The sequence below is a fragment of the Mytilus galloprovincialis genome, chromosome 13 (assembly GCF_965363235.1).
Source record: "Mytilus galloprovincialis chromosome 13, xbMytGall1.hap1.1, whole genome shotgun sequence".
Taxonomy (NCBI): Eukaryota; Metazoa; Mollusca; class Bivalvia; order Mytilida; family Mytilidae; genus Mytilus; species Mytilus galloprovincialis.
The window spans coordinates 15,480,225-15,503,401 of record NC_134850.1 but is presented as its reverse complement, the minus strand read 5'-3'; the positions used below and the strand labels follow the sequence as shown (position 1 = coordinate 15,503,401).

At 32.7% G+C, this 23,177-nt stretch overlaps 1 protein-coding gene across 2 annotated transcripts in view; it reads right to left on the bottom strand.

Annotated features, from left to right (window-relative positions):
• Nucleotides 1–2,598: 2,598 nt before the first annotated feature.
• LOC143057020 (elongator complex protein 5-like) overlaps nt 2,599–23,177 on the bottom strand; it is a 32,789-nt gene continuing 12,210 nt past the window's right edge. For both annotated transcript variants that reach the window (XM_076230249.1, XM_076230250.1), the window contains exons 2-8: nt 12,472–12,532; nt 11,405–11,476; nt 10,677–10,897; nt 9,090–9,268; nt 8,121–8,216; nt 4,668–4,768; nt 2,599–2,783 (exon numbers count right to left, since the gene is read on the bottom strand). In XM_076230249.1, the coding sequence (XP_076086364.1) occupies nt 2,675–2,783; nt 4,668–4,768; nt 8,121–8,216; nt 9,090–9,268; nt 10,677–10,897; nt 11,405–11,476; nt 12,472–12,532 (839 nt within the window). In that variant the 3' untranslated portion in view covers nt 2,599–2,674. The remainder of the gene's footprint in view (nt 2,784–4,667; nt 4,769–8,120; nt 8,217–9,089; nt 9,269–10,676; nt 10,898–11,404; nt 11,477–12,471; nt 12,533–23,177) is intronic.

The window sequence follows — 23,177 nt, the reverse complement described above, 5'->3', positions numbered from 1 at the left end:
CAAATTAGCATTATTCTTGGTTTTCGCACAATAACTTTAGTTTAAGTAAATAAAAATCAATGAAATTTAAACACAATGTTAATGACTACAAAAGGAAGGTTGGTATTGATTTTGGGAGTTTAGGTCCCAACAGTTTAGGAATTAGGGGCCAAAAAGGGACCCAAATAAGTATTTTTCTTGGTTTTCGCACCATAACGTTAGTATAAGTAAATAGAAATCTATGAAATTTAAACACAAGGTTTATGACCATAAAAGGAAGGTTGGGTTTGATTTTGGGAGTTTTGGTCCTAACAGTTTAGGAATAAGGGGCCCAAAATTGAACTTTGTGTGATTTCATCAAAAATTGAATAATTGGGGTTCTTTGATATGCCGAATCTAACTATGTATGTAGATTCTTGATTTTTGGTCCCGTTTTCAAATTGGTCTACATTAAGGTCCAAAGGGTCCAAAATTAAACTTAGTTTGATTTTAACAAAAATTGAATCCTTGGGGTTCTTTGATATGCTGAATTTAAAAATGTACTTAGATTTTTAATTATTGGCCTAGTTTTCAAGTTGGTCCAAATGGGGGTCCAAAATTAAACTTTGTTTGATTTCATCAAAAATTGAATAAATGGGTTCTTTGATATGCCAAATCTAACTGTGTATGTAGATTCTTAATTTTTGGTCCAGTTTTCAAATTGGTCTACATTAAGGTCCAAAGGGTCCAAAATTAAACTAAGTTTGATTTTAACAAAAATTAAATTCTTGGGCTTATTTGATATGCTTTATCTAAATATGTACTTTGATTTTTGATTATGGGCCCAGTTTTCAAGTTGGTCCAAATCAGGATTCCATATCAAGTATTGTGCAATAGCAAGAAATTTTCAATTGCACAGTATTGCACAATAGCAAGAAATATCTAATTGCACAATATTGTGCAATAGCAATTAATTTTCAATTGGAGTTATCTTTCTTTGTATAGAATAGTAGTTGATAATATATGTTGGAAATTTGCCAGACATGACTATGATGTCATTTTATATTTTCATTTGCCAATAACTTTATGTAAATAACTTCATTGGAAATTTGCCAATATAAAATGTTGCTGATGAATTTTTTTTTTCCTTATCTTATCTAAAATGTTTTTAGATAATGTATGTTGGACATTTGCCAGACATGACTATGATGTCATTTTCTATTTTTATTTGCCAATAACTTTATGTAAATAACTTCATTGTAAATTTGCCAATATAAAATGTTGCTGATGAAGTTTTTTTTATTGTTTTATACAATAAACAATGTATATTCACTTTTACTACCAACCAATCTTTACCATTCAGTGATAACAAGCACTTTATTTTACATTTTAATATTTTATGATGTATTTAAAAGAGTAGTTATTGTTGCAAACTCCATTAGAAATTTGAATTGATATCAGTTTTGGAAAAAGGGAAACGGGGATGTGAAAAAAAGGAGGGGGGTTTAATTTTTGTCATTTCAGATTTCATAAATAAAAAGAAAATTTCTTCAAACATTTTTTTGAGAGGATTAATATTCAACAGCATAGTGAATTGCTCAAAGGCAAAAAAAACTTTTAAGTTCATTAAACCACATTCATTCTGTGTCAGAAACCTATGCTGTGTCAACTATTTAATTTTAGATTTAAAAAGTTTGAAGAAGAAATTTTTAATTGATTTGTAAAATCTTGACATTTGTTTTGTGTAAAAAAAACCCATGTAATGTCAAAAATTTGATCACAATCCAAATTCAGAGCTGTATCACGCTTGAATGTTTTGTCCATACTTGCCCCAACTGTTCAGGGTTCGACCTCTGCAGTCGTATAAAGCTGCGCCCTGCGGAGCACCTGGTTGTATACTGTTGTTTGTCTTTTGGTGTTTTATAAGACTGCAATTTTTTTTTTTAAAGTTTCAAGAAGAAATCTTCAATTTTACAGTATTGTGCAATAGATTTGTAAGATCTTTAACCACATTTATTTTGTGTCAGAAACCTATATTATGGCAAAAATGTGATCACAATCCAAATTCAGACAGTATTAAGCTTGAATATTGTGTCTAAATTTGCCCCAACAGTTCAGGGTTTGACCTCTGCAGTCGTATCAGGCTGCCCTCAGCAAAGCATTTATTTTTTTTGCCATGGAATTGTCAGTGCGTATTTGACTAGAGTTTAATGATTCCTGTGGTATCTTTTGCTTCCTTCACTAGTTTGATCCACAGAAATTTTCATTGGTGTATATATAATATGAGGAAGGCGCTACCTTAAATGCCAGCTTTATACTAAGACAATGTCCTATATACATGATATATTGATTGGTTGTTGGTTGTTTAACATCCAGTGGCAAATATTTCATGCATGATCAGAACGAATGTCCTAGGGTACATTAACATATTGTTTATGTCTAAAAGAAAATAATAAGTTCAGATGGAAAATGTTTAGGGAACACACATTGAACTTGAAAAGGCATGAGGGGTTATGGTATTTTTCCTGAAACAAATGCAACAAAATGAATCAATTCAAGACAATATTGCAGCAAATTCCACACTGAAAAATGATTATGATGGTTGGATGATGGCATTGGTTAAAAATTCTAAAATAGAAATATCATAATTGCACTAGATTTATTCAAAACAAAATAATGTTTTGCAAGAATTTGATGAATTTAATAGATGCTACGGTCAAATGTCAAGGTCATCATCAGGGTCTTCCTCATCAAAGTCATCAATTTCATCCGGCTGGTAAAATATCTTTCCTTCTCCAACAGACTTGCTCAAAGTATCTTCCTGTCTGTAAGCATATAAAAAAAATACAATATTTTTATAGTAATTTAAGAGGAAAAAAATTTCTTGTGAGAAAAATATTTGTGTATATAAAAAAAAAATTTGTACGGGTTAACGGAACCCAGTGTCTTGCCTACTTTTGCTGTAAATCGCAGGCTCAACAAAAATGAGGAAAAAAAAATCAATAAAAATATTCCTCTTGATACTATCTTATGATTGTAAAAAGCTTCTGTCCAAGTTTGGTACAAACCCAGGATAATTTAAGAAAGTTATTAAAATTTTAAAAAATTTAACCACAGAGTGAATGTAATGTTTCCCTGCAGAAAAACTAAGTCCATTTAAAAGTAAAATACGGAAAAAATGGATTTATTTTTTTACAAAATTTACTTCTGGATACTATCTTATGATCATAAACAAGCTTCTGTCCAAGTTTGGTACAAACCAAGCATAGTTTAAGAAAGTTATTAAAATTCTTAAAAAACTTTAACCACAGACTGAATATTTGTGGACGCCACTGCCGACGACGACGACGGAATGTAGGATCGCTTAGTCTCGCTTTTTCGACTAAAGTCGAAGACTTGACGAAAAAACAAGCCAATATAAAAACTAATATGTCACTAGAATATCTAAGAATTTGAACTTTTTATGTATAAAATGGTTGTGTGTTCACCAATCAGTTATCAACCTAAACATAAAACAAAAGGATCCAGAGGTTACCTTTGTTTTTTTAACAATCCATTATTTTTTTCAAAGCCAATACAAGGCTTATATGACAGTTATGTTATAGTCATTCTGTTGCTTAACAAAGTAAAGTATTTGGTTTTGACAGTTTTTACAGAATTTCCAATTCTTAGTTTACCTTGAAGTTTGGTGTTTTAGTTTTTAGTTTTTTTAGCTAACGGTACATTAAACATCAATCAAACATTATGTAATGGGAGCATCTGTTAGTCAATGAGCCATTCATATTATGCATGTGAGTGTGTGTGTCTATAGGAAGATGGTTTTTAAAATATAATGTTCTAGATTTCTTTTGATAAATACTGTAAATAATATACTACTGTGGATTCATTATTATTTGTTGGATACTAATTTTTGTGGATTTTGTGGGTACAGGTGAACCAAGAAATTAGATGTTCAAGAAATAACAAATTTTCTATAGGCTAGAACCCAGAATTTGAAAAAACCAAGAAATTAAATATCCACAAACATGTAAATTTTCCTTAATCCACAAAAATTGGTACCAATGAAAATAAATGAATCCACAGTATGCAAAACATGAAGTACTCATGAGTTGGTAATTTTATATAAGTAAATAAGCCCACCTTGATACATAATATAGATACATTGTCTCAGAAGGAAAGGGAGTTCTAATGTGTGATACTAGTAAAAAATCACTGAACTGGAATAAAATGGTATCTTGATTTATAACTTGTCATGGTGTAAAATATATAACAAATATCAAGTCAATATCTTCAACTATGATGAGAATAAAATGTGGAAAATTGATTATTTGAGTGAAAGTCCAAGGACCATAACTCTGCACAAAATCATCAGACCGGAACAAAATTTTAACTTAATCTGTAACTTGTCAAGCTTAAACTATATATATATATACCAATCGTCAAATCAATATCTTCAATCATGACAAAATAATATTGGAAAACTGATTATTTGAGTGAATTTTCTAAGTTCAAGGACCATAACTCTGTATAAAATTGACAGACCAAACAAAATTTGAACTTGATCTGTAACTTGTCATGATTAAACAAAACACCTACATACTGAGTACCAAACCTGAAGTGCCCTTCTGCTTCGTCAGTAGGGGACTAATAACCTTAACCAGTACATAAAGCTATGGTACTACTAAACAACAGGTAATGTAAGAGCTCACCTTTGTTGGTCATATGTATAGGGTAACTTGACTTGACTTCTCGCTTTCTTTTCCTTATCTGTTAAGGTCAAGTTAAAGGTCAAATTTGCAGCAGGGTCAACCTAAAAAAAAAGAATAATGAACAGTCTATAGAAACTGGTACAATTATACTAAAATATAATATAATGTCTCATCCGTAAGAAAAGTTCATTAGTCAGTTGGACAAGATAAATGATATCCATTTAATTCCTTGATATCTGTTCTCAAAGAATTTGTTAAACAAATCAGAATAATAGAAGAAAAAATGCTTTGCTGAGCGCAGCCTTATACGACTGCAGAGTTTGAAGCCTGAACAGTTGGGGCAAATTTGGACACAATATGCAAGCTTGATACTGTCTGAATTTGGATTTTGATCAAATTTTTAACATAATATAGGTTTCAGACACAAAACAAATGTCCCCTTTTGGCCCCTTAATTCCAAAACTGTTGACACCATAGATCCCGAAATGAATCCAAACCTTTTACTTTGGGTATTAAACATCTTGGTACAATTTCAGAGCAATTGAAATACTTATACACAAGTTATTATCCTGAAAGTAGAAAAATGCTTGTTTTGGGGCCCTTTTGGGCCCCTAATTCCTAAACCAGTGGGACCATCATCCCCAAAATCAATTCAAACCTTCCTAAAGTGGTATTGAACCTTATTATTAAATTTCAAAGAGATCCATCGGACAACACAGACGACAACGCCATCATACCATTATACAATAATAAAAAAAATGTTTGAGGTCGTGAAAAGATTAAAGTCTGTTTTTTTTTCTGATCATAAGTTTTGGGCGTAAGACATTTTAGCGAAAAATTTTGAACTACTAGGGGACATTTGAGCACCAAATTTAGAGCCCATTTTAGCCTTGGATTAATCCGTTCACCTGTATTTTCGATAGCCCATTTTAGCAAAAAATTTACCTGGTTGAATAACTCACTAAGCTTTGGGCAGAATTTCATTGTATTTTAAAGGGAACAAATTATGATCCAGAGTCGTCCCATGACCATTATAATGAGCAATGTTATAGTTGTCACCCAGCTATTTATGTTTTTCTTGATACTATTATCAAATTGCAAACAACAACATATCCAAAAGTACGGAGTAAAGATGAATGTGCGTCAAAATCTAGACAAGATAAAGAGAAATAACAGTTCCTAATGCAATTCAACAGTATTGTACAGGGGGTATATCTAGAGCCCATTACGTACGTTCTCTAGAACATAAGTTCCAGGCTAGAACAAACTTTTAACATTTTTTTAAATTGTTTAGACATTTAGTGCTGTATTTTTATGGACATCATATGTTTTATATTGTGCTGTCTTGAGTCTATTAATTTTTTATTTATTTAATATATATAAAAAGCGTTCAAAATATTTTGCTAAAATGGGCTTTGACAATTTAAATTTCGCTAAAATGGGTTTTACTTTGGCGCTAAAACGTCCGATTTTTTTCGCTAAAAAGTCCTCCGTCGTAAGTTTTATATTTTTTATGGTGAAAGATGACTGTGGTTTATATGAATTGTATGGGAAGTAATGACTGTAAAAACTTGGAAATATATAAGAAATAACAAGAATTTCAAAATATTTCCATACCTGCCAACTTTCACAATTTAGGCGTGTACTACACAATTTTGACCCTTTGTCATGATTGCACGATCTTGATCATGTTGATCGTGAAAAAACACCTAAAACACGATTTTGTGAAAATGTACACGAAAAACTTGATTGTTCCCGATTTGAACTGTGTCAAAGGGAAGACAATTGTGTTCAGCCAATCAAATTCTGTTTCTCGTGATCAAATTAATGAGCCAATCAAAAACCTTTCTTCTCAAGATTATTCTAACATGCTAGATTTTGAACTTGTGTTGCATTCCTCTATGTGTTAGTCAGAATTGTAAAATCGTGAACATGGCAGGTAATTTTTCACCTTCAATGAGGTTCTTACCCAGATTAAGAATTAAAGCATGGTTGATTTACAATTTCAATGATGCAGTACTACCATAAAGATAATAAACAGAAGTTTATTCACTAAATTATTGACATTACACTTGATGTAACATCTGTTATTTATGTATTCAATTAAATTACGAAATCATTTAAGTACAATGTACTATTCTTTATTTTTCACAAGGACCAAACAAACAGGTTTGGAACACCCCCCACCCCCCACACACACATAAGGGGTATCCCTTAAATGAGGGACTGTCCTTAAGACAAGGGGTCATTTTACTATTGTAAAAAAAAAAAAAAAAAAATTTAGACTTTCGTACTTAAAAATGGAATAATTCATTATAATTTATATTTGGAAGAACTTTTCTAAATGAGGGGTCCAATTATTTTGAAAAATAAAGAAGTTCAAGTCCAAGAACACTTCAAAATTCTTGTACATGTGTTGTCAGAGCATATAATAACATTTATCATAAGATGTATAGTTCTTTGGGAAAAGATTTTTTCAATTAGTATTAATATGTGCTCATTTGTACTGAAAAAGTGGGTTTTAATGTCCTTACATTGAGGGGTTACCCTAGGTGTTGATAAAGGTCCTTCTTTGTGCATAATTTTAAACTGGAAAAGGTCAACAATCATGTAATATCCTTACACATGGAAATAAATCCTGGGCTTATAGCTACATGTTCATCTTTTCTACTGATATAATAACTAAAATCATGCAAAAAAACTGAATTAAAAGGCTTGAAAGCTCATCATACAAATATGACACTTTTTCTAGACCACAAAACAGCATGCGCAAAAAACGTCGAAAAGAATTGTAACCTTTGAAATTGTTGTTGCGCACTAAAACCCCCATGGGCACTTTCAAAAGTTGGCAGGTACAACATGTATGTATTTCATAAATAGTGTAATCAAGACACATTTTTTAGAAAGAATAAAGCAAATTTTTCCAAAAGTGAGAAATTAATTGGATTAAACCACGGACTATTTTGACCTATAAAATAAGGTGAATAAACAAAGTTTATATTATGCAGAATTGATAAACGTATACTGGTTAAATAAAAATCATCAAATTTAAAAATTACAGTTTATTTAATTCTAATAAAAAAAAATTCATTTGATGAGATTTTTTATCCCTATCCAGAAACTCATTTTGGAATCAATTTTGACTCTAAAAATATAATTTGAAGTAGTTATTTCCCTTGTTGATAAGTGAAACTGATTAACAGTAACAAAATTCAAGTCTTTTGCCTTCCAATATAAGTGTTTTTAAACTTGATCATAAAGCTTGACTTATTACTGAAAACCAATTGTTTCCTATTTTACTTCTCCATTGTTTTTACCATTGCTCTGCTTTTCAGCAAACCAGTTTTCTTTCCAACAAGGGGAATAATAATTTTCAATTGAAATTTTAAAATCAGATTCATGCTTTTGGAAATGTGTCCAATAATTAATGCCCCTGCCATTGTTTCTGCTTACCTGACTGTCGTCTGCAGAACTTTGCAGACTAATCACCGTTGAAACTTCTTTTACATCCTTAATTTCAAAGTTATCTGTCAAACTGAAGTTTTCACTCTGAAATATATACATGATTTATGACAATTTTTTGCAGGTAATGTACTTTGGACAGTAAAAAATTACGTTTCATATAATTCAGAAATATCATGCACAATAACTGTCAAAATGTGAAATTTTAATTAGAATGAAATGAATACATTGTCACACTTCGAAAAAAAAAATCCCATTCCAACACCAGTCTTGGCAATTCATAGTGTTTAAATCTGGTACATGTACTGTGGATTCAGTAATTTTCGTGGAAACCAGTTTTTGTGAATTGAGGTAGAAATCACTGTAGAACTGCTTATCAAAATACCAAATATGAAGTTATTCATTATAGTAGTATAGCAGAAATGTGTGAAAATGCATTTCTAAGTTCATTCAACACAGTGAAAAATCAAAATAGCGGCAAACAGGAAATATATAACTGACAGATCTGAAAAGTGTACAATGCCATTTGGACTTTCGTGTCTTATTGGAAATCATACAAAATCTCCCTATTTTTTATGCCCCACCTACGATAGTAGAGGGGCATTATGTTTTCTGGTCTGTGCGTCCGTCCGTCCGTCCGTCCGTCCGTCTGTTCGTTCGTCCGTCCGTCCGTCCGTCCGTCCGTCTGTTCGTTCGTCCGTCCGTCTGTCCGTTCGTCCGTCCGTCTGTCCCGCTTCAGGTTAAAGTTTTTGGTCAAGGTAGTTTTTGATGAAGTTTAAGTCCAATCGACTTCAAACTTAGTACACATGTCCCCTATGATATGATCTTTCTAATTTTAATGCCAAATTAGAGTTTTTACCCCAATTTCACGGTCCACTGAACATGGAAAATGATAGTGCGAGTGGGGCATTCGTGTACTGAGGACACATTCTTGTTTATTATTAAACAAAGAATAATTACAATCTGGGTTATCTTCCCTGAAATCTTTTTATGGAACACATCACAGCCATGAGTATGTTGATCAGTACTGGGTTTTTTCATCTTAATTATTGTTGATGCAGTATGTTCAACCAGTGAGGAGGTCATGTGATCATGTAAATCTTCATGCAGCAAGCAGACAACCTGTTCCACTTCACAACCTGAAGTAATTAAACACAAAATATTAGTATAATAATATTTAATTGTCATGCACACAAAAGTTGAAAAGTTGAATATATAATTCATTTTGTTTTATGTTTAATAAGGGTTGCAAGCAGCCAGTGGTAACATGTTAGTTTCCTCACATGCTTGTGTTACTTATCTTTAGTTTGCTATGTTTAGATAGATCATATGTTTTTGTACATTATTAAATTTGTACTATGTATACGTTTTTAACAAAAAATAACAGGAAAACCGATGAAATGAGGAGAGTGTTGTGTTTACTATTTTAGATTTTAGTCTTTTTGTCTGCTTTTCTTTTACCTTTGGTTATTGATTGCCCCTAGTTTCCCTCTTCCTTTCTTGGGTCCTTCCACCATTCTGAGGAAGACCTTTTGAAATTAATTTGATAATCATTTTTTTGTTAGGCCACTTCTGTTTCTGTAATGTTGCTTTTATCTCGCAACATGATGATAGTTTATTTGAAATATGCTATTAACAATTATAACGCTTTTGCATATTGGAGTTATCTCCCCATAAACTGTTCCTTTTGTTATTGCTTGTCGTCTGCTGAATCCGAATAAGATATCACTTTCTTTAAATTTTTTACCAAAAATAAGGTTATGGCGTAATATGATAAACGCAAATTTAGTCTTAGATGCATGATTATTTTTAAAAGCTGTTAATGGCTTTGACCAGCTGTCAGAAACTGCGAGAAGGCTTTGCTCATTGTTGAAGGCCATAGGGTGACCTATACTTGTTAATTTATGTGTTATGTTGGTCTCTTGTGGAGAGTTGTCTCATTGGCAATCATACCACATCTTCTTTTTTTTATATTAGATCTGTACTTTGTCTTTATGTTGTTGGGATGTACAAGTACCTGGCCCCATCAACTCAGTGTTTTTGTTGGATGCATTTCTATTTGAATCCATTTTATGAGTTAAGATATTTTCAACTGATTTTTTATAGTTTGTTTTTATGTTGTATTGTTACACCACTGTCCAAGGTTACGGAAGGGTTGGGATCCTGCTAACATGTTTAACCCTGCCACAGTCAGTATGTAAGTGCTTGTCCCAAGTCAGGAGCCTGTAATTCAGTGGTTGTCATTTGTTGCTGTGTTTTACATATTTGTTACTATTAAGTTATGTGTCATTTGGTCTCTTGTAGCTGTCTCATTGGCAATCACACAACATCTTCTTTTTTATATAATGTTAATTCAGATACTATTGCGATTTTTTTTATCAAGTTGCAAAAAATGCAACACGATTATAATCCCAATAATTTAAACTCGCATTAAAAAACTTTTGTACGAATTATACAGGATTGTTTTCAAAATCGCATAAATTAAAATCCTAAATTTCTGAATTTACAGTACACACACTTTGTGTTGCCCCATACAACTTATTTTACCTAAACACTGTGTATACGCCAACTTATGGATGACTTGACATGTGTATGATGCAGATCTGTACAAAATCAACTGGCTAAGTGAATCAATCACCACTGCAATTTTCTTGTTGCCATGGATATTATTTTTTTCTATTAGGAATGGTATAATATCAATTGTTGCATTTAGACTAGGAGTGTTATTCCAATTCAAAATGTCTGAATGTCCATCATATATCTTGCACCTGATAAAAAATTATTAAAAAGTTCTTTTTGTTTTGCTCTGTTATTTCATTCAAGTATACAGTCGTAGCCTATGATTAAATTTGATTTTTTTTAAATATAATATGTTATTTCATTCAAGTATACAGTCATAGCCTACGACTCATAGGTCAATAATATAGATTTTATTTTATCTTGTAAAAAAAACTATTTCTCATGTTTCTTAAGATTTAAAAAAAAAAAATTTATTGTACAATATTCTCAAGACAAATTACTGGAAGGCGTATACATACAACAATTTAAATTAAGGGTGGTTAATTATAATTAAAGATGTATTAAACAAGTCAGAAACAGCAAAATTGCAAGAAAATTTGAAAAAATATAATCACAGGAAAAATATAAAAAATTTATAGCAAATGCCTGCTTAAATTTGATTTTTTTTAAATATAAATATAAATTTATCGACAGATTCATTTAGGATAGGTTTAATGAAACAAAAGTTATAACGATTGGTTTTATAAAAAACATACCTGCTAACATCAATGTGTGACTTGATATCTCTTGACCTGCCATCATAACAGACAATATGTACCTCATCAACTCTAAAATAAATATATATGATATTATTGTAAGATCATCATGTGATTATAAATTATGGTAAACATGAGCATGATAAAATGCACTTATTACATTGGTTTCCAGGTGATAATTTCACATGTGAAATAAATGTGGTTATTTTCACTCATCTGAAGTCATACAACAATAAGCATTGTCAAGACTTTGTCCATTTCGTCAGATCAAAGCAAATCGTGAATGTGTAGAAAAAGATAAAGTTCCTGACATTTTATTTCATAAGAATGACATTTGCCAATGTAATATAAATAATAACTAATCAAAGATTTCAAATATTGAAAAATATTCAACTTGTGACCGAAAAAAACTGATAATTTACTCATGTGCTACAGGCATTTGTAAATTAATGTGTTTTTCTGTCGCTCATCAAATACATTTCTCTATTTGAATTCTTCAATTAGTTATATTCTATCAAAGCTTTCAATAATTGGACAAGATGATTTTTTGGTTTATCAAATCATATTATTATTGGTCATTTTTTTGTCATTTGAACTCTGGTCATGATAGTTTCATTTCATTGTCTCATTAGCAATCCAACAGCATCGCTTTAATTCAATACCTTAATTTTTGTGTCTAAAGTTTAAATATATTTAAAGAAAAAAATTCAGCTAATATCTAAAGGGTAATTTAAAAAAAATCTTTCTCACTGTAACTTCATCCTTAATGTTAACTTAATATTAGGTTATCCCAGAAAAATATCGCAGTTAAACTTCACCACAACCAATAAATTGCTTTTTCCTCAAGAGTCCCTCCCCCCAATCATCCTCTATAACTTATAAATTTCAGGAATCTGAGAACAACAAAAAAAACCACCTATACACCTTCCAAAAGTCCTTAGGGATGTGTAGAAAATGGGAAACAATTATTGTAGGTCAATAATATATTCATGATATTAATAAGGTCATGAAGCTAAGGTGTGTTTTATTTTTCATGATTTAATTCTAATACAATATACATAATGTACCTCTCTGCAAGACTAGATATGAAAGAACACAGAACACCTCTACCAAGATAGTCTGATGAATCTGAAATACAAATACTAAACAGTTTTACAAATAATTAATCTTGATTATCATGATTATCTTGACTCTATTCAGTCATTTGTCAGTACTTAATTAAACAAGTTAAGCAACAAATATTTTTAATATCATATAATTTGAAAAATAAATCATAAATCTGTCACCAAGAGCCAATGCACGTCGAGTTTAAGGGGGACTATCGAACATGCACAGCCCAAGGGACAGTGGGTCAGTCTTTCACAAGACTTAAGCAATGGCAGGCAAAACTATAAAGCAAGCAGCAAGTTGTAACAAATTTATATAGTAACAGGTCCAAATAATAATAATGATGCCAAAACAATTTACAAATAAATAAAGTCCAAATGTTCCAAATAATAAAGTCACTAATTTCACTAATTCACAGTTAAAGTTAAGTCCAAAATGTTCGTAATATTCCAAATTGATGTTGTCTGGCTTGAATAGTTACTGTTGTGTTGAGCTGTCTTTTGAGTTAGCATTTTTCCTGAGTAGCTGAGCCTGGTTGGCTTTGGAAGCACTCCTATCTGGATAACACCGACGAGACTACACTGACGAATAACTGTTCGACTCCGATATTTAAGGCGAAAGCTGAAAACTACTCATAAAATGACAGACATTGATAATTTTGATAATTTTGATAATTTGAGTATTAATTATATTGTTTACAATGTTCAAAGGTGAAATGTGAATAATGTCAATTAGAGAGATACAAGTTAATTACATTTATAATCCTAATTAAAACATAATATTGCTCAGATTAATGACAATTGACAAGATACCAAAGTGTTGCTCAGAGCAATTATTTACAAGCGACATGTTTAACAAAATTTACCTGATTAATTGAATTCAAATTTATGATAAAATATTTCATAATTTCATATTTTCTAAAATAATATATTTTCTATTTTCTCAATAAAATTCACTTTAAAAACTTTTACATAAAAGAACACCTATAACAAATTCCCCCCTTCTCCAATATGTTTGTCCTCAAACATAAGAAAATATATACAAAAACATTAAACGTTAAACATAAATAAATATATACAATAATCATGAAGAATAAAATGATATACACAAGAAAATGCCGAGGTAAAGATAACATATTTTGCAAGATAAGATGAAAAATTCAATATTAGACAAAATTGCTAGATTAAGAAAATTGCCAGATTAAGAAATTGCTAGATAAGATATGAAAAGCAAGACGAATGAAAATAAGACATATGCAAAGAAGAATTCTAGACTGAAAATTACATAAAAACAAACAAAATTGTATTGCTGTATGCTCCTTGTATAAGGTGGTCGGCCCTATACAAGTGCAGGGTGTGGAGTTGAATGACCAGTCCAACTCCAAAGGGTTTAAATCATTTATCGTTAATATGCTCTTTAAAACAAAAATTATATAATTTGGTTCACAAATTTGAATTTTGTGAACGGAGTTACACTTACCTGATAGGTTTACATAATTGGATATTCTCTCCGGTATTTGGTCTTATCTCGCTCAAGCGCTTAGCTGATCTTTTAAAAATCATCTACATCTATATCAGTTAAGCGCTTAGAACCTCAGTTTTCTCCGGCGAAAATCCAGCTGAATTCACCAAAAGAAATTACTGAGGGGAGGAGGTGGGTAGTATATCAGGTAAGTGTAACTCCGTTCACAAAATTCAAATTTGTGAACCAAATTATATAATTTTATATTCACTACGTTACACTTACCTGATAGGTTTACATAATTGGATACATCCAGAGTTCAAAGCAGTACTTTGTTCTGTGGTTGGTAGTAATTTCTTGTTCAATTTATATATATACACTGTACATTTTTAAAACAATAAAATCACTCCTCCTCTTCTCCATTTAAAATTCATCTATTATTTACACTAATACTATAATGAATATTCTGTTTTTCTATCATTCAAACACTTTGTAGTCTATATTCATCATCTAAAATTCCATCGCATCTCGTCGGAAATGAGGATTTCAATATCTATATATTATATACATGAATGTACAATATTTTTTTAAAGTTTATTTTTATATATTTTTTCTTTCTTTTTTCTTATTCAACGATTAAGATAAAACGCTTGGTTCTAGATTTCTCAAATAGAATTTCGTGAAAGTAGACTCTCTACTCCAGTCTGCTGCTTCCATGATGGATTTCATAGATGAACCATTAAATAGGGCCCATGAAGGACCAATAGCTCTTGTACTATGTGCCTTGACAGACTTGTTTTTGTCATTATATGCCATTTGGATGGTTTGGACAATCCAATTCGAAATTGTCTGACTAGAGACCGGGTTGTGCGGACTATTTACACTTAAAAACAGTTTACTGTTACTTCTGTCACAATTACGGAAGTTATCCGTCATTTTCAAATAATAAAACAATGACCTTTTCGGATTCAATAATTTGTTGTCCTTAAAACTTGGAACAAATATTTTTGAACCATTATGTCCAGGACGATCCTGCTTTGAAAGGCCTTCTCTAATGAAAAACACACCAGTACTATGTACACTAATATTACCATCTCCTATTCTCAATGCTTGAAGATCACTACAGCGTCTGAAAGTAGTAATAGCAAATAAGAAAATAGTTTTCCAAGTAACATATTTTAAAACACTGTTTTTCATTGGTTCAAATGGACTTTTTTGTAACATGTCTAAAACTTTCAAAAGATCCCATTCCGGTAAAAGTTTAATTTTAGGTGGTCTTGAATTGAATACACCTTTTAAAAGTCTTATTATGTATGGATGTTGGCCTACAGGAATTTTTTCTATAGGCGGTAAGACTGTAGATAACATGGACCTATATCCAGCTATTGTTCTATATTGAAGTCCCTTAGTAAACAGACCTGTCAAAAAATCTGCTACCTCTGTCAAAGAGGCAGTATAGGGATCAATTTCCCTTTCATTACACCAGCTACAGAATTTTTTGAATTTGCCAGAATAATCTTTTTGCGTTCCTGCCCTCCATGAGGCAGACAATAATTGTCTAGTGTCCTTAGAAAAGCCTCTCTTTTTAAATAGTCTGTTGATAGAGGCCATACAGTTAGATTGAATATTTCTGGATTTGGATGATAAATCCGTGATTCCGGCTGGTGTAAAAGATTGTTTCCGATTGGAATTTTTAAAGGGTAATCTACTAGTAATTTCAACAGGTCTGGGTACCAAGGTCTTCTTGGCCAATGTGGTGCTATTAGAAGAATTTGACACCTGTACTGGGACATGTGTTGTAGAATTTTTGGTATTAGGCATATTGGGGGATATGCATACCCGAACAGATTCTGCCATGGAATTGACAGTGCGTCTAGAGCATAAGCTTGATTGTGAGGAAACCACGTGCAAAAAATCTGAGTTTGTTTGTTGTGGATTGATGCAAACAGATCTATTTTTGGTGACCCTAGCTTTAGGAATATTTTTTGTACTACAGATTTTTCTAGTGTCCATTCTGTGTGTCTTATTTTGTTTCTCGACAATAAATCCGCTAGAATGTTTGCTTTGCCCGCAATGTGGGCTGCTTTCAATTGAATCTGATGATCGATTGCCAAATTCCATAATTCCCAAGTTTTTAGACATAGAATCATTGATTTGGTCCCCCCTTGACGATTGATGTATTGTACCACTGTTGAGTTGTCGCAACGTATTAATACATTTTTCCCCCTCAATTGGGATAAGAAGTGTTTTATCGTTCTTATCACTGCTTCCATTTCTAAGCAGTTGATATGGAGTTTTTTCTCTGATAGGTTCCAGGTTCCTTGTGCTATCTGAGTCCCCATGTGACCTCCCCAACCCACTGATGTTGAGGCATCCGTTGTCATAGTGGCATGGGTTTCCCAATGTTTCAATGATCTCCCCTTTTTTATGTTGGTTTGATCTAACCACCATTTTAGATGGCTTCTTAGATGTGCAGTAATTGGGACTTTGAACTCCAGATCCTGAGAAACTGGTTTCCAAAATTTTAACAGATGTATTTGAACAGGTCTCATGTGTAATCTTGCATTGGGAATTATTTCTAAGCAGGATGACATTATCCCTAGAAGGTGAAGAAAATCTCTGGCTATTACTTGATTTTGAAGGATCATTGCCTGGGATGAAGCTATTAATTTTGACGTTCTTTCCTCTGTTGGCAAAACGATCCCCAGATTCAAGAGAAACATTGCCCCTAAGTATGTTATCTGTTGTGATGGATCCAAAGTGGACTTTTTTAAGTTTATTATGAATCCTAGTTCGACAAGGAGATTGAGTACTAATTCTCGATCTAATATTAATTGACTTTTTTCCTGATTCAGAAGGAACCAGTCGTCTAGATAGACAACCAGTCTTATGCCCCTTGACCTTAAATGGGCAGCTACTACTGCCACAATTTTTGTAAAAACTCTTGGGGCTGAGGTTGGACCGAAAGGTAGAGCCTTGAACTGAAGAGCTCTCCCGTTTTTTAGACAAAACCTCAGATATTTCTTGTGTGTTTTGTAAATTGGGACATGTAAATATGCGTCCTTTAAGTCCAGACTGATTCCCCAATCTCCTTGTTTCACCAGATTGAGAACCGTAGAAAGGGAATCCATTTTGAAATGCTGTTTTCGGAGATACTTGTTGAGGGGTTTTAAATTTATTACTGGTCTCATGTCCCCTGTTTTCTTGGGGACAAGAAAAAATGTGCTGTAAAAACCGTTTTCTATTTCGTTCAGAGGTACATATTCTACAGCTTCTTTTTGTACTAACTCTCTTACTTCTGTATCTAAAATATCTAGATCTTTTGCAGATACACAGGTGTATTTTATTCCTGTGTTCTTTGGAATCTCTAAGAATTCCAGTTTGTAACCCTCTTTTATTACAGAAAGCACCCATTGATCGTCTGTTATTTGTTCCCATTTTTTTAGAAAATAAATTAGACGTCCCCCAACAGGTATCTCCGGATGACAAGCCATGATATTGCTTACCTTTAAATAGTCATTTTCTTTGTTGGTTTTTTCCCTGGTTGCCCCATGAGGGACGGAAATTAGTTCCTGCTTTCTCGAACTTATTTTCACTCTTGTCAGGTCTTGAAACAGTGCTAGTTCTCTGAAAAGAACGCTGAGTACTTGGAGTTGATTTAAAACTGTTCTGATTAACATTTTGTTTTACACGTTTTGCTTGCCAATCATTAGAAGCAGTGTTTTTTCTTTTACCTAGAAAAGATGTAGGTTTATTTCCAATATGTAACTCAGGAAGCAATTCCTTAAGTTGTTTGTCTTTTTCTATCCTATCTTTCAAGGTTTGTTCAAACTTGTCACCGAACACTCCACTGCTTGAAAGTGGTAAAGAAATTAAAGAATTTTTAAGTTCCTTTATGTCATTTAACCCAGTATCTTCCATTACTAGTTTTCTTCTAATAAGGTGATGAAATGCACCTGCTCTTGCAACCTGATCAACACTTTTTGTTGACATAGCAAAGATATCACGTACTTGTTGTACTGCCCTATCCATATTCACCTCTTTGTCTAATAATGTTTCTAATAATGTACCTAATGCCTGTTGCATGTAAGACGATGAAACAATACCCATTTTAGCAGCAGCTTGTCCTTGATAAGCCAATTTTTCTACTGATTTTAGAAAAGGTGTATATAAAGTCTTTTTCTTATTAGAAACTGTAAAAGCTTTTTGACCATGTTTTTTAACTAGTAGGTCTGATGTAAAGCTATCTAGACTAGGTATATCTAAATGTTTTTCAGAACTTTCATGAACTGGGAAACACAATTTATATTGTTCATTGTATGCAGTTATCTTTTCTGGTTTTTCACAATGCCATGATCCAGAAAGAATATCAATCTGACTTTTGTCTAAAACAAGGCCAACTGACTTAGAAACTGATTTAGTTTTGGCGTCGTCACCAAATAACTGATTAAGATTGTCAATACCAGAGTCTGTTTCCTCAGTTTCTTGACACTTTAAATATTTACTGAACCTAGCTACAGTATTATGGTTTTCATTGTCACTTCTCATTGAAGTCCCATCTTCTTCATCTGAGAATAACCCAATGTTAAGTCTCTCTGAACGGCCTGGTGCCAGAGACATAACATCTCCATGTAAATTTTCCTCTGCCTCATTATCTGTAGGCAAATTTACATCAGGAGTTTGTGTTTCTTGTAAAGGTCTGCGCGCTCCCGAAGAGCCGCTATCCTGTTGATTACAAGTAGAAACATTTTGTACCTGCTCACCCGAAGTGCCAGGGTTTAGACTAGTTTCCATAAAATTACATATCTTATCTAACCTTGAATCAAATTGGGCAAACTTGCTTTCCCATTTCTGTTCTAAGGCGTCTAGCTGGTCGTCCTTTTTCTTAGTAGACCTGCTTTTGCTCTTCTTAGAGGAAGACGAAGAACGAGTACGAGCCGCCATCTTTGTCGTTTCGTTCGCGTCAGTTGACAAACTGGGACGTTCCTGCAAAACGTCGTCCTCGCTATTTGAACCGTTCATAGCGACTTCTGCCATAATATTACTTATTTAATACTTCTTAACTCATAAACTAATTATTTCAATGTATTTTCTCAGAGCGAAAACACGACCGGCTGGATTTTCGCCGGAAAGAAGACTGAGGTTCTAAGCGCTTAACTGATATAGATGTAGATGATTTTTAAAAGATCAGCTAAGCGCTTGAGCGAGATAAGACCAAATACCGGAGAGAATATCCAATTATGTAAACCTATCAGGTAAGTGTAACGTAGTGAATATAAAATGTTACATACAAAAATAAAAATAAAACAAAAACATACTAGCTAGTATTAAAATTCAAATACATGATATACACTATATTTACAATATGTATATTTACAATACCGGTATCTATCTTTTTACAATCATTATATTATATAACTCATTATTTGCCAATCTATGTGGCTATACTCTAAAATATTCTCATTTATACCAATCTATGTGGCTATACTCTATAATATTCTCTTTTATACCAATCTATGTGGCTATACTTTAAAATATTCTTATTACCAATCTATGTGGTTTTATTCAAAAATCTATTCTTGTCTTTGCCCATCTTTGTGGTTTTATAAAAATAGTAACTACAATTCATTATTTCATTCTATAAAACACTATCATATTTAACAATTGTACATGTACTATTCACACATTTATCTTCTCCTCATACTTATTTCTATCTTGTATTGTTGTTCTAAAATATTTATAAAGTTATTTATTGACGCATTTGACAGACTATCAAATGTATCCCACTCTGGTGCAATCACTGGATTCCTGTATCCTGATAAATATTCCGTTGTACCATCTATGTTGTATCGAATTTCGTGTATTTTTCCATCGGAGGCTATTTGAAAACTGCAGTCGCGTTGATTTTCCTTTCCTAATCTTTTCTCCATAGCATATTGAATGTCTTGTTGTAAAAGAGCTTGTTTGAAACGTTCCTTATGATCTATTAAAACTTGTCGTGCGGTATTTGGTGCTGAAGTCATTGATTCATATTTTGAAGTATTCCCAGATTTAATTAAAAAGTATGGTCGATTGTTAACAATTTTCACAGCCAATAACTGTTGATGTTCATCTCCTTGATTTTGTTCACTTATAGTTCCAGTTTGTGTGCTTATATCAGCTGTGACTTTAGTTGAAATATATTGTACACTATTAACAGCTGGAACCGGTTTAGTGAAAAATTTATGTTTATTCTGCTGTAATGGACGTTTTCTTTTCTTACCACTCATTGTACGTTGCGCATGAAATTCTCGTATTAATTTTGCTGGGACCTTGCATGGGAAATACCATTCTGTGTTTCTAGATTTATCGGTAAACTTAAGTTTATAGTATAATGTTCCGTTACCTCTGACTGATGATAGAACTTGGTGAATCTCCTCTTCTTTGAATGCTTTACACTTATTGTTCTTACAATCCTGACAAGATGGCTTGTTGTCTTTAACTGGTTGATTTACAGTTGAATCTCCTGAAGGGCTTGCACTTCTCTTATTTGTTTCACTGTTTTGTGCTGGTTGTTGATTTTGTTGTCTGTTGGTGTTTCTATCAACATGAAGTTGCTGTTGGTTCTGAGTTGGCCTATTGTTAATAACAGGAATGGGTGGTTGTTGTCTATTTATTCCATTGTTGTTGATTGGTGGCAAAGGTTGTTGATGATTGTTTGGTAAAAATTGATCATTATCAATGATGTTGTCATCTTGTATTTCTTCTGGATTCAGTTCTTCATTGTCATTTTGAAACTCATCTGGTAAATTAGTCGGTCTGTCTTTTGGATCGTAATATGGCTTCATTCGTTGCGCGTTTACCATTGACACAACCTCTTTGTTTGTTGCACAATTCCTAAGTTTGTAAGTACTATTTGGTCCAATACGGGTAATATAATAAGGTCCTGACCATTTTCTATGTAATTTTGGTGCTTTTCCGACAGGAACTTTGGTACAATAAAGCCAGACACGTTGAGCTGGTTGAAATTCAGGTTCTTTAGATTTTTTGTCATATTGTTGTTTATATCTTTCTTGAGCTTGCTTGATGTTCTTAGCAGCTATTTTTCTTGATGTTTCTAAATTTTGTAGTATTCTGCTTAAAAATATTTTGTGATCTTGTGCCAAACGATCTTTTGGTATAAGCGAGGTGTCAATAGGTAATGTCATTTCTCGTCCATAGAGTAAAAAGAATGGTGAATAATCAGTTGATTGAGTGGCTGGCGTAGCACGGTAGGCCATTAAAATTCCAGGTAGAACATCATACCAATCATCTTGTTGATCCCTTGTATAGGCTCTTAACGCTTGTAAAATTACAGAGTTCATTCTTTCACATGCACCATTTGTCTGCGGATGGTATGAGCTTGTTAGGTGTCTTTTAATATTGAACAGTTCAGAAAGAGCTTTTACTAAATTTGAAACAAAATTACGGCCGCGGTCAGATAAAAGAGTTCTAGGAGCACCATAACGGGATATTATTTCTCTATATAGAACATTTGCAACTTCACCTGCTTCCTCAGATCTTAACGGAAAAGCTTCGCACCATTTTGAATAACTATCAACTACTAGTAGAACATGTTTATATTTGTCTTTAGTTGTTGGAAGGCCACTTAAAATATCCATATGCCATCGTCCGAAAATGTCATTGGTTGGTTGTGGTTGTAAAGGTGGTGGTTTTGAATTAAAGGCACGTTTTGACTGCTGGCACACTTCACAGGTTTTTACATATTGATTGATGTCCTTATACATTGATGGCCAAAAGTATTTGTTTCTAATTGCAGCATATGTTCGTTCAAATCCTTGATGTCCTCCTCCCAGAATGCAGTCATGATATGCTTTGAGTATTGAATCACGGAGATTCCTTGGAACTGCAATCTGTTTGACAAGTCGCTCATCTTTTGGCACTTTCTTACAACGTTTTGAGTAGAAGTGTTTCAAAATTCCATCTTCTAACTCAAAGTTGAATGATTCGGCTACGACTGCCCTTGCAAGTTCTGGATTCTGTGGTACTCGTCCTGTCTGTTTGTATTTTATAATATCGGCAAAGTCTCTACAATTCTCTTGTTCTTCGGCTAAATTGGTTAATTGAATATCATTGATTGTCGCGGTTTGTAAACTTGAAATAACTGCATCTTCATTTTCACCCTTATAAATAAATGTTATTTCTCTATATTCTTTCCGTATATCGATGGAGCCTAAATGGTCTGCAAGTTCACTAGAGTCAAAAGAAGCACTATTGTTAATTTCTAAATGTTTTTGTCTTGATAAGCAGTCTGCTGGGTTTTTAGATCCTGCACGATGTTGAATTTTAAAATTATATCCTTGTAATAGCAAACTCCACCTACCAAGTCTTCCCTGACAATCTTTAATTTTCTGAAGGTACTTAACTGAGATATTGTCTGTATATACTGTGAACTCTTGATTTGCCAAATAATGTTTAAAATGTTGAACTCCTTCCACTAATGCTAGAGCCTCTTTATCAGTTATATGCCACTTAAGTTCTGAACCCCTTAATTGTCTACCGCCATAAGCAATCACATGTTCTAATCCATTTTGAATCTGACTTAAAATATATCCATTTGAAAATTCTGAAGAATCTGTTGCTAAGATGAAAGGTTTGTCTAAATGAGGAAATGATAAAATTGGAGCTGATGTCAAACGGTCTTTTAAATTTTCAAACGCAATATCACATTCTGGTGTCCACTTGAATCTATGTTCTTTCTTTAGAAGCTTTGTTAATGGAGCTGCTATGTGGGCATAGTCTTTCACAAATTTCCTATAGTAGTTTGCCATTCCTAAAAAACTTTTAACTTGCTTTGCAGTGGTTGGTCTTGAGAAGTCCTTAACTTTTTCTGTATTTTCAGGATTGACGCGGATGCCATCTTTTGATATAACATGTCCCAGATACTTGATTGTTCTTGTCGCGAATTTACATTTTTCAGGATTAAGTTTCAGGTTTGCTTCACGTAGGTTTGAAAACACTTGTTGAAGGTGATTAAGGTGGTCTTCAAAGTTCTTTGAGAAAATCAGAATGTCATCGATGTAAACCAATGCAATTTTGAAATTTAAATCCTTTAGCACTTTTGTCATTAAACATTGAAAAGTTAATGGAGAGTTCATCATACCAAACGGAAGTCTATTAAATTCATATACACCTTTATGTGTAATGAATGCACTTTTATGCTTTG